This window comes from Meleagris gallopavo, chromosome Z (genome assembly GCF_000146605.3).
Source record: "Meleagris gallopavo isolate NT-WF06-2002-E0010 breed Aviagen turkey brand Nicholas breeding stock chromosome Z, Turkey_5.1, whole genome shotgun sequence".
Lineage (NCBI taxonomy): Eukaryota > Metazoa > Chordata > Aves > Galliformes > Phasianidae > Meleagris > Meleagris gallopavo.
The window spans coordinates 57,038,559-57,050,897 of record NC_015041.2 but is presented as its reverse complement, the minus strand read 5'-3'; the positions used below and the strand labels follow the sequence as shown (position 1 = coordinate 57,050,897).

At 40.5% G+C, this 12,339-nt stretch overlaps 1 protein-coding gene across 2 annotated transcripts in view; it reads left to right on the top strand.

Moving 5' to 3' along the window:
• The window catches only part of CKMT2 (creatine kinase, mitochondrial 2), a 20,891-nt gene extending 12,963 nt beyond the window's left edge, over positions 1 to 7,928 (top strand). For both annotated transcript variants that reach the window (XM_010726093.3, XM_010726096.3), the window contains 4 exons: positions 2,193 to 2,316; positions 3,419 to 3,553; positions 5,300 to 5,425; positions 7,693 to 7,928. In XM_010726093.3, the coding sequence (XP_010724395.1) occupies positions 2,193 to 2,316; positions 3,419 to 3,553; positions 5,300 to 5,425; positions 7,693 to 7,812 (505 nt within the window). In that variant the 3' untranslated portion in view covers positions 7,813 to 7,928. The remainder of the gene's footprint in view (positions 1 to 2,192; positions 2,317 to 3,418; positions 3,554 to 5,299; positions 5,426 to 7,692) is intronic.
• The last annotated feature ends 4,411 nt before the right edge of the window (positions 7,929 to 12,339 follow it).

The following is a 12,339-nucleotide window of genomic DNA, read 5'->3' as shown; positions in this document are numbered from 1 at the left end:
AAATCTTGCTTAATTAATATATAATATTAATATATAATATATATATATATCCAAGAATCCAAGAAAGGGCAATAGAGTGAATAAGACCTTTATATTCACAGAATATTTTTATATAATCTCTAATAATATCAGTACAACACCGCAACATAAGCATGGCTCCTTCTTTGGGTCATTATCTCCAATTTTTTCTATTTCTAGTTAAAAATTTGATTTGGGAAAAGGCCTATCAGTCACCATGAAACCAGTATAGCTGAGGTTAGGAAAGCAGCTGTAACAGCAGTCAGCAGTGATACTGACAGCTGGGAACCACTGGCCATACAGCTGCAGGCACTGCATCACTAATTCTTGCCTCCTGTCCCAATAGACAGGGGTTTTATCAGTTTCCTGAGCTGAAAGTAACACTTTCTCTCCCAGTGATGTGGGCAAAGATGAGATACAGCAGAAGTTGAATTTCTCATTTTCTTCTGGGTCTGTTCCTTCTTTCACAACGCAGTTGATAGGTTTTGTGCACAAACAGAATATTTTCTATGGATATAATGAAATAATAGCCCTCAGATCAGTACACACTGACTAGAAGACAATGACAGCGGATGGCTGTGCAGTGCATCTGCATCTCTCCTAGAATATCTATGGATTACCAAATATTTTAATCTTGAAAAAGTAGGCAAAAAGGACTATGAGAAGTCATCTAGCTTATCTTCTTGTTCTAGGAATGGTCAAGACTTTCAAAGACATTGAATTTTGATGTGAGGAGAAATTTCCTCCCCACACTGGGAACACTGGCTTGTGTTCAGCACATCCAGAATTATTGAAACAAACTAAAGCTGCTTTCTGCTTGGAAGCAGGCACTGTGGAACCTGACCACTCGTGAAAACTAATGACTGTTAGAAATCTGTGAGGATTCTTGTTTCAATGAACTTCAGATTTGTTCCCTGGTCCCCATTTATATCTGAGAAAGAGACTTGCTCCAACAAGGTGATAAATTTGAGGCATCCCATCTGCTTTCTGTTTTCAAACAGAAAAAGTGCTAACAATGTAGACACTATCCAGTGATCCCAACTTGAATACAATTAGGCTTGTTTTACATGCAAAATACTCAGTAGAATGGAAAGAAAATAAGACTGAGAAGTTTGTCAATGGAAATTGGAAAATCAGACACTCTTCTGCAAGAAATTGTTGTTTAGATGCATGCACATTCTGGAGTTTATCTTGCTTAGAAAGGTGAGATACTGTCCTTGTTCTGGGAGTATTCCCAGCAGCCTCAGGAACAGCAAAGGCTCCGTTTTAATGCTGTTGGTCCCACAGCTTGAAGAAGTCACTAATTATAGGGGGGCTGAGTCAAGCCAACACCAACCTGTCTGGAAAAGCCTACTCTGAATATTCATACGTGACAGAAAATGATGTTCTTGGGTCTCAGGTAACCTTAACGTCAGGGCACAGGATGTTTGTACCTGCACAATTCTGTGTCAGCAAAAGGCTTCACAGTGGCAAATAAGCTGAAAATCATGCTTGGAGAACTAAACTTCCATATTTCATATGTTTCAAACTTGGTAATATTCCAGTATTTGTACAAAGGAGTCTGATCCTGCCAGACATATACTACATGCTGCAAGAAAGACTGTGGATAACACAGAGAAAGTGGAGGAAGGCCACTAAAAGTTGCCTTGGGTTTAACTTGGCTCTTTACATGCTTAGCTACAGTGAACTGTTTAAAGTAGGAGTAGGTAACTTCAGGATTCATAGCTTGACTGATGACCCAGCAGCTCCAGTGCAGTGCCCACATATAGGTGCTATCCTCCATGTAACTTGATGGTTGTGGTCATACAGTGCAACCAAGTGGTAAAGCAAGCTCAGAGATTTGAAGTAGAGAACACAGCTAAGTAAAGACGCAGGGCCTGGCCCCCAGCAGCATGTAAACATCACTTTTCTTTCCTAGCTGCACAGTATAAAGAGATCAATAAAAAACATCCTCACAGACAGTGGATGTAGGGCTGGTATGCTCCCCTTCATGTCTGCCAGCTGTGCTTGAGCTGGAAGACAACATGTTCCTCTTGTCTCAACCCTTACCCTGCAGAGCAATATTACTTTGCTGCACTTATCTTCCACAACGTCCTGAAAGGCTGTGATAAAGGTGAGGGTAGTAGAATTGCATTTGTCTCATGCTTTAAAGTAACACTTTTCCTCTCAACCAGGCATAACAACGACAAAACATTTCTCATCTGGATTAATGAAGAGGACCATACCAGAGTGATCTCCATGGAGAAGGGTGGAAATATGAAACGGGTGTTTGAAAGATTTTGCCGTGGCTTAAAAGAGGTAAGAACTTGAGTTTGTTTTTCCTGCCTGGATGCTATTGGGCAGTTGTCAGCACTGCTTACCGCGGTTCATATTGAACTGGCATTTCCAGGGGCAACAGAAACATCAGTCCTGAAAGCAAAACATACCAGTGCAGTTAAAGAAGGGAACAAAGGGAAATTGATAGCTGAGCCACAGAGAAAATAAACGGTCAGCTACTCCTAAAGACAAAAACAGCCTTCATGTATTGGTACACAGGCTAGACACTGTCCAGACAACGTGGGAATGGCTACAAGCTGGCTGCATTAGTTAGCCCCATGTACTGCTCAGATAGAGAAAAATTTCTTTAATTTCCTTTTCTGAGAAAAATAATTATACTTAGTCCCCCACAGGCTATGTGCAAAGAAGGTGCAGTGGGACAGGTGACACGGCGTAAGACTCTCCTCTGATAATCCTTCCCATCCTTCCTGCGTAGGTTGCCAGAGTACAAAAAACATTGTCTCCAAAACTGTAACGGTGTTACATAGAACAATCATTTCTCCCCATTGATGTCCCTGGCACACATACTTCATCTGAACTGCGAAGGAACGTAATTAAATTTAGGCATACATAAGTCAAGTACCCTCTCCCAAGAGTCAGAAGTCACTCTAGAATTGATATAAAACTCACTGGTAGCTCCATTTTGTTTGTTTGTTTTTCAATCCATACTGTTAGAGACTTTGAGGTTTTTGTGAACTGCAATCTTCCTAAGGTTAGAAATGCATTGCAAAGGCCATAATTCTGGGGTGAACATACGACTTCATGGGCAAAGGCCGTCCTCCCTGTCTCCGTCAGGACAGGGAGCTTTATGATAAGTGACCAAGAAGCTACAAGTTAATGACAGTGAGAAAATAATGAAGAAATTCTTGTACTATTCAGTGAAGAACTTGGCATCTGGTGTATGCAAAAGTTCCCATCAGGCATGGACCAGACTGAATTCAGGCGTGTATTTGTGCATTAGTGTTAGTGGAGTCCACTATCAGCACATGCACATGATGAGAAGAATTTCAGGTATAAGGAAATATCTTAGAACATGACATATATGCAACACTTTCTTTTCACTTTCTCTCTTTTTTCTTCATAGGTTGAAAGATTAATTAAAGAACGGGGCTGGGAATTCATGTGGAATGAACGCCTCGGGTATGTTCTGACCTGTCCATCCAACCTGGGAACTGGTTTACGTGCTGGAGTCCATGTCAAGCTGCCCAGGCTTAGCAAGGTACATGAGTCATTTAAAAGGCTAGTGACATAGGTCAGCTCCTCTGATTTACTGAGGAACAAATGATTTACAGAGAAACAAATGCAAAGTAACAGCTTACAGAGACTTCCTGTTAGTATGATATATAACAAGGTCCCAAGGATTATGTATGACTAATTAAGCAAACTTTTATTCTGCAAATTATTGTATTTGTTATGGAAATTAATGTACTTACAAAACAATGCCAAGACAGGCTGTAATCCATGGGTGTCAAACCTTTTGGCTTGCCTGGGCTGCCCTGAGTGAAGAATTGTTTTGGGCAGCATATATATGGATTGCTCTGAAAGCAATACCTCCTATTTATTTTCATGGAAACTACAACAGATACAAAGAGCACAAGAACACTGTTTGATAGAGCAAATTCTTAGCTACAAAGCACACTTTTTCAACATAGTCTCCACCATTAGCTCTGCAATTTCACCAGTGATAAACAAGAACTTGCATGTCACTCTTAAAAAAATCTGTTCCAGTGGAGGTGATGTACTGTTGCTGTTACTGTAGTCACATCCACTGGTTGGCCTCCAGAAATGTTCAGCAAGCATTAGTGAATGTCAGTGGGTGCCATTTTTCCTGCATGCAGGAATACAATTCCACACATTTGCTACATATGCACTCCCATGTTCTACACCAATTTTGCCAGGCTGCCCCCCTGCTGCCATCTGTCACAAGGCAACAAAATGTAACAGAATATAGGTGGGAATGTTCAGTTCCTACTGCCCTGCCACCAACATTTGCTTCTGATGTTGTGGGCCAACATCATAAAATAGGAGACGTTACTTTCAGAGCAGCCCTATATAGTTAATATATAAGTAACAAAACCTTTCTAATTTTTTTAAATTAGAATATTTAAAATAAAACAGAGCAACAAAACCATAAAACTAGTGGGATATGTCATCCTGTTTTTGGAACCTAATGCATCACCCCAGTTTGATGGCAGTGGTGGCAATTCTTAGTGAGATCTCACGGTGTTCATCAGAGATTTTTGACAAGTTTATTTTTCCTGTGCTTCACCCTTGAAAGCAGTTGTTTACAAATGTACATACTGCCCCAAAATAATGATATGAACAAGATACCCCTTCTGAAGCAAGGAGTATTTCTCTTGATTAGGAGGGCTTATAGAAGTCCAGTAGAGACGTGATCAGATTGTTGAGTTGAATATCTGATTGCAACTCTATATATTCCATTTTAAAATTTGCAGGTCATGTACTTCTATCGACTGAAAATGGAGTCACAAACATAAACTTTTTCTAGCAATCTATTGTCAAATTCCTTTATCACAACAGAAAGCAGTGCTGCATATTTTTTGCAGTTCAGAGAACTGTGTTCAGCCAATGTATCAAAGTGCATACAGTTATGAGCCAGCACTGCATTGCACCCCATGCTCTGGTTACAGCCCACACAGTGCTGATGGCGCACTGCTTTGTGGCTGTTGTGAGTGATGGGTGCATGCCTGGAGTCAGGCCAAGATTGGTGGGGCTGAGCTGCTGCCACAACGGTGTGGGGCAGCGGCTGCAGCAGGGGCTGGGCTGGGCCACATGCGGCCTGCAGGCTGTGGGTTGGGTGTGCCTGCTGTAATTCAAGGACTGAGAAAACTCTGCCTGTGTGTCTGGAGATGCTACACATTAAGTCATGTATTAAAGCATTACAAGGTTTCAGCACAATACATAGGTTAAAAGGCTGTAAACAGAAATCTGTTTCTTCTGCTAGGATCCTAGGTTTCCAAAAATCCTGGAGAATCTGAGGCTGCAAAAGCGTGGCACTGGTGGGGTGGATACTGCAGCTGTAGCAGATGTGTATGATATCTCCAACCTGGACCGCATGGGTCGATCGGAGGTAACCTGATATCTTTTCCTTTTTTCCTCCTTGCTCTTTACACAGATCTGAAATGATACAAGTCAGTTTCCTTCCAACTGGGTTCACTCTAGTCTTAGAGTCACCTCAATGGGACTGTGGTGGTTTGCATTTCTAGATCCAGTGAAGATGCTTACAGAACAAAAAATTATACATGTGCATCAAGTGTTCGCCAAATATTCTTGTTATGGTAATGAGGAAAAAATGCCATGAGAAGGCACCATAAATGTGACCTACTGCAAAATGTCAAGGAGAGAATTAAGGATTGTGTCTTAACCCACCAAGGGAATTGGGTACAGAAAGCAAGACAGAATTAATGTGTTGTTTTCCTTTTAGTATTCACATACTGTGAGAACAGGATGAGGTCAGTCCTTTCACTCCAAAATAACAGAAGGAGAAATTGTTGGTATCTTCTCATGTCCTGTGTCAAGATGAGCAGAAGACACAAAAGAGCTGGGTTTTGATCGGGAAAAATATTGGCTTGTCAGCTCTTAATTCCCCCTAATGTGCTATGATGAGATGAGTTCATCTCATGCATTTTTGAAGATATTTCAGTTTGAATGTGCATTTGTGGAGCCAGAGAGTGAAAACAACCCTACATCTTAGAAGGGAGGCTGCTTTCCTGGAAGACTATAGACATAAGACAGCTCTTATGAGCTCTTATGAGCAATTCTGCTGAAGGATGGTCAAGAAATGGCTGTGTCAGTGTTATAGCCTCCTTCCAGTAGCACTCCCAGAATGTTATTCCAGGTCATAAGCTACAGCTTCTGTTATGTTTTCTCTTGGGCACATTAAGAACAACTGATAGAAAAATTGAGCTGTCAAGGCCCTGTAAGAGTTTGGACAGAACACTGAAAATTATTTTTTCTTTTTTTTGGTTTAATGCAAGCAGTTAAGCTCCTGTGGATCCAAGCTGAAATATTCAAAAGTAAAAAGCTATTTACCATTATTATATGCAGAAACAGTATGCAGCAGATATTTATTAATATCTGAAGCATCACTGTGTGTGCTTTATACTAAATTAACTCTAAAAAGTATAAAAGGATTACACTGTATAATTCATTAAGGGATTCTATTGTATATGCACTGTAAATTTTCCTTATATATGAAGACACCCACTGAAGTCAGTGATGCTTCATAAAGCAAGCATTCAGAGAACTAAGCCAGGAGATACAATACAATCCCTGCCTTGAAGATTTTGAAATCTTAATAAGACAAGACAAACTCAACAAGATAAAAATGTTTTATTGTAAGATATATTTTTTTAGTTTTAGTAAATAAATTCCATTATGTGGTAAATTTGTTTTCAGAATTGAATTATGTTCCCAAAGGTGCAAGATAAAATTGTTTGTATTTTTGTTTTGTTTCAGTTAGTGGTCAATGCAAACTTAATATGAAATTCCTGTTCTCCTGAAGGCTGCAAATTCAGACCTCTGATTTCCCAACACAGCTGGTCTATAACAGACAATACAATAAACTGCTGAGCCACTGACATGCTTCATTGCAAAAACAAATCCCTTGAAAATCAGTGACTGTCACAATCAAGCGACAGTGGGATTTAGTCTTTGCATTCAGTTTCAACAAACCAGTCATTAAAGGTTGTTAATGGACCATCTTGTGAAAATTAAGAAAAACTGGTACTATAGTTTGCTGACTACAGTGACAGTAACAACGCCCTAGGGCCTGGAGAAAGCCTGATGAGGGCAAGGCTTTTTGTATTCTTCTGCAATTTGAAAAGATTACAAAGACATCACTACACTCTGCCGTACAGAATTGCCAGTTTTGGTGCTGCTCTGGGCCTAAAGCTAATACCATCTCTGCCAGTGTATATCAAGAGTACCTCAATTGAAAACGAGTGGTACATGGTGTAGAGCCAGCATGCCTGCCAGAATTTTGGATGATGGCGTTTCCTTCAGAAATGTGGGTTCTGAGCTTGATGAACCATCTCAGCAAAGCCAGCATACCTACCAGTGTGGGTGGGAAATCTTTCCCTGAATGCAGGCAGCTGACAAGTTATTGTGACAGAACATGAGTTTATGATGATCTGTAAGGGAAAGCAGGGTCCTGATCCATGTCTGTGAATGTATGTAGTGCAAGTCTCTGGTGTCACATAGGGCACATGATCTCTGTGATGTGACCCTCCTTGGGTCCAGCTAAAATTGTTCTTGCGGAACAAGACAGTTTTTTTTCCTTTCTCTATTAATAGCATTACCTAAAGCTCTTACTACCTTTTTTTTTTCTTTCTATAGGTGGAATTAGTCCAGATTGTCATTGATGGGGTCAATTACCTAGTTGACTGTGAGAAGAAATTAGAAAAAGGTCAAGATATCAAGGTGCCACCACCACTGCCACAGTTCGGCAGGAAATGATCTTGCTGCTGATAACTGGTAATTGGCTGCCCTTCTGACAGAAAGGCACCTCTGTATATCTCTGTAAAAATAGCTTGTGTAATAAAGCACTGCCTGATACTTAATGTCTCTTTAAGTGTCTGGTTGCACAGTCTTTGTAGGATGCACGCAGTACAAGCACTTTGGTGGTACACTCTTCTGTGAGGCCTGCTTCCCTTTCTTTTTTGACTAGTGATACGGAAATCTCTAGCAGAATAATGCAAAAAGCACCAATCCTTAATTCCATCCTGCATTTGCACTTAAGAACATACTTCTGAAGTCTTGAATAAGCATCTGATTTTCACTTATAGATGCATTCTCTCCAGTTTCCGGCCAGGCAGGTACTGCAAAGTGCTAGCTGTTTTTTCTTTTGACACAACAATTAGCTCAGTTGTTAACTCAGTGGCATAAGTCTCAGAAGTCTAGCATTTGATCTATCATCAGGAGCTCACTGGTGTCTCTGAATGGGAGCTGCCACTTCTCTGTCCAGGACTGACCTGCAGATAAACTTCTTTACCATGTCATCTCAAACCCTCAGCAAAACAATTTCCTGATATTATGTATCCAACACAAGCCTGCCAGGGAACCAGGCTCCTGTAATTGTTATGTGATATGTATAAGGATGTGCTTAGGATATGCCTTAAAATGTATTATTCATGTGGTGAGCAGCTGGGTGGAAAGAACAAACAGCAGACAGCAACTGTCCCATTGCTGCTTCTTTGCATATTGAAACATACTCAGTGTTTCACTGTGACCACATTCAAAACACCAGTTCTCAGAAAACCAAACTACAACCAAAGAAGCCCAAAACATTTAGTGATGACTGCTGCCTGTGTTGCTGTTGAGCTGTCAGTAGTACTAGCCAAAAATGTCTCAATTCTTCAAATACTGTTGAGAAAACTTGGAAATTGTGGCAAGCCACTAAGACAGACTAGATCAGATCTCTTTTCCTGGCACCTGTGAGAGTGGGCAGGAGCAGGTGTCTGGAGAAGACCAGAGGAGCATTGTAAGCCTGTGGTTCTCCCTCTAGTACATTCCCAGCCTCCAACCCCTACTAATGCTGAAGCAGCTTCTGTGCCTTCAGAAGACTCAGTGAATTTCTCTCCAAAAATGACTCCTGTCCACTATGGAAGTTGAATAGAATATGGGTGTCAACCCATATTTCAGAAAAATGTATTACAGCCAAGACCTGTTGTTTTTTGAGAACAGCCCATCTTAGTTTAATTCTTTCCCTGTGTGTTAAGGATTCCCTCAGTAAAGTGTCTTTCACGAATGCTTCCAAGACAACATCTACTGTACCATGTCAAACCAAGCTGAAGCCCCTTGTGAAAGTTCTTCAGTGAGCCATGTCCGAAGAGCTGACTGCGAAGTTAATCATAATAATCAATTCCACTTTAAAAATCAATCAGATATTGAGAACTGACTGGAGAAATAGCAGCTCTTCTAAATCAACAGCATGATGCACTTCTGCTTCTTGCTCAAGGAAATCTGTTGCTGGAAACACAGGCTGGAGCTTCCACTTGATTGGTGTTTCTTCCTCATCTACACTATATGGATTACCTAATGATTTTCATCTTCCTAAACATTCATTAATAATTCAGTAAGTAGTTCTGGCAAAGGGAAAGGGAAGCCTGCTGACTTCACACAGAATGCAAACCACTAAATATGGAACAACTTCAGTGTTAGCTCTCCAGAATGCTCAGGCTAGTAGAAAATTCAACTGTGGACCAAAGTGCTCTGATTAGAGTCTCACTTTCCATGCACTGACATGCAAGGTGATGATAGACAGCAGTACAAAATCCAGCTGGCAGCCATTTGCTAGTTTCACTCCTGAGGAGTCCATATCAGAGCTGATGATGCTGTTTTAAGACCTTCAACAATGACCTGGATGTTAGGGTGCATTAAATAGTCAGCAAGTCCACTGCTAGCACTAAGTGAGAGGGAGCAGCTTGTATAGTGGAGAACAGGGCTGCAGTACAGAGGGAATTTTAGCACAGAAACAGGCTGACAGAAATCTGATGCAGTTTAACACAGTCAATTGCAAAGTCCTGCATCTGGAACACAGTAACTCCACTCAACAGCACAAGCTGGAGCACAAATGGGGGGAAAGCAGCTTTGGAAGGGCTTAAGGTCCTGGAGGACAGCAAACTGAACATGAGTTGGCAGTCTGCCCATACTGGGCTGCATTACATGAGTGTAGCCAAAAAGTTGAGGGACCTGATTATTTCCCATGTTGTATTTATGTGCACACCTCTGGAGGACTGTGTCCAGTTTTGAGCTCCTCTGTACAAGAAAGAGAGACAAACTGCATGCAGCAAGTCCAGGTCAGGGCTACCAAGACAGGCAGGGTACTGGAGCATATAATGCAGAACAGGAGCCTGAGGGAACTGTTTTTTTCAGCCTGGAGAAAAGAAGGTTATGGGGAGATCTTACTGATGTACACAACTGATTTCTACACCAGAGGATGGACAAGACAAGCTTTTTGGAAGTCCATGGTGATTGGACAGAAGGCAAAAACAGAAGGTGGGACACGGGAAATTCCAGTTAGGTATTAGGATGACTTTTTCCACTAAGAGAGTGGCCTTGAGCTGTTCAGTTTTTTGATGAGTTATAAGGGTCTATCCTTAAATGCTGAATATGGGCTGTTAGTACAGAAAAACTGCACTGCAGTGGGGGATATACAGTGAGTCTCTTTTTTTTCTGAGAAATAAAAGCAAAACGTGAGCATCAGAGTGGCTGACAACACACATACTATGTGATCGGTGAGTTTTGGCTTTTTTCCATGCATTGGTGCTCACATAACTCATGGACTAAAGCAAAAAAAATGCAATCACTGTTATGCGAGCTCTCTGTAGGGAAGATGCTGGTGAGTGGGACTGTGTGTGCTGAACTGAGTCATTTTCTGAACTGTGATTTAAGAGCTTAAAAGCCAGGTCTGTAGCTTTGACAGCTGTAATTGCTGTTACTCATGATACTTTTGATACTCTATACCTAAAATCATTCCCTGTCCTAACAAAAGCTGACTTGACAGACCTTCAAAATCCATGGAACTGTCACTCTTACGAGATTAATATGCACCGGAATAGATCTGATATATTTTTTCTCTGGAAACAGAAAAGGTGGCAGATAACATGGGGAATAAATTACAGCTAATATTTACATTACTTCACTAATATTATCTATTGGAATTTAATTTAAGACCTGACAAAATAATTAATGTTTGGTTTTTTACTCTAATTTAAGCCTTTTACAGCTATTTTCAGCTTAAGGCTTAATTAAAAGATTAAAGACTTTACACAGCCACTTATTTTCCTGCAAAGATGCTTGAAGACACAGTGTGAACTGAAGCACATTGGATACACTACAGAAGCCCTGCAAAGTCAACTCTGTCCCCTGTAAGAAGGGCACAGCATACTGTTGCTACTGACGCTACATTTTTAACTCACTTGGTGTAATTAATTTTAGGAGACTGGGCTCCTAATGAGAAAATAACAGCTACTTTACAATCATAAGATAATTGTAAAGTAAGGTCGTGAGCATATTTTGATCACCTATTCATTTTTCTGGGGACTCACATGGATCCATGAGCTTCCCACATAAAGGGAAAAATGACCAGGACTAATGATGTGAGTTAACTTCAGTTTACTTTCTGGTGTATGTGTTCTTCTTTGAAGTAAAAATGCTGTCCATAACCTCTTTGTCTACATGTGTGTCTTTATCAAGAGGTCTGTCTTAGCTCTCCTTCCAGTTTTCTAGTTACATTTTCTGAATGAGGAATTCTCCTCAGTTATACTGACAGCCAATGGGGGATGAACAGAATTACAAGAAAAATTTATGCCCCTTGTGGAAATCAATAACAACCACATAGCAATTAAAATATGTAATTCTTAAAGCCTAACGAGACCTGTATGTTGATGAGGCTAGACAGCCAGTTAAATCTGAAGTAATCCAAATTCCTCTGGGGTTAAAAGCAACTGATCGTTTTGCTTATAACTCAGCAAATAACTGCAGAGACCACTGAACTGCATTCCATAGAGACAGAGGACTTGTATGTTTAATGACGGATAGGTAAATGAAGTAAGACTGAAATGATCAGAAGCATGGAGCACCCTCCTTTGCTGCTTAGCATGCCTATAGAATCTATGCTTCTACATTTAATTCAGCTTGTATGTTTGGACAGATTGTTTTCTTTACTGTGTGAAACACAGCAGCTTTATTCAAAATGGTCAATGCTCTAGAAAGAAGAGACCAAGCAGCAGCAAGAAAATTGCAGAAGAATGGATCAGATCTTCAGTTCTTCATTCTTCTCCATCTTCAACTCTAGAAATTAAGACTTACTTGGACGTGGCTCTTTAACCACAGTGGGCAGCTTAGCACCCCAATAGCTGACCATAGGCTAACTTTTAAAGGCTTCACTTCCTCTAGACTCATATGGATTTGCCTAAATATAAATATGTGAGTTGATCTATCAAACACATTTACACACCAGTTTAATATCTTGAAGAATTG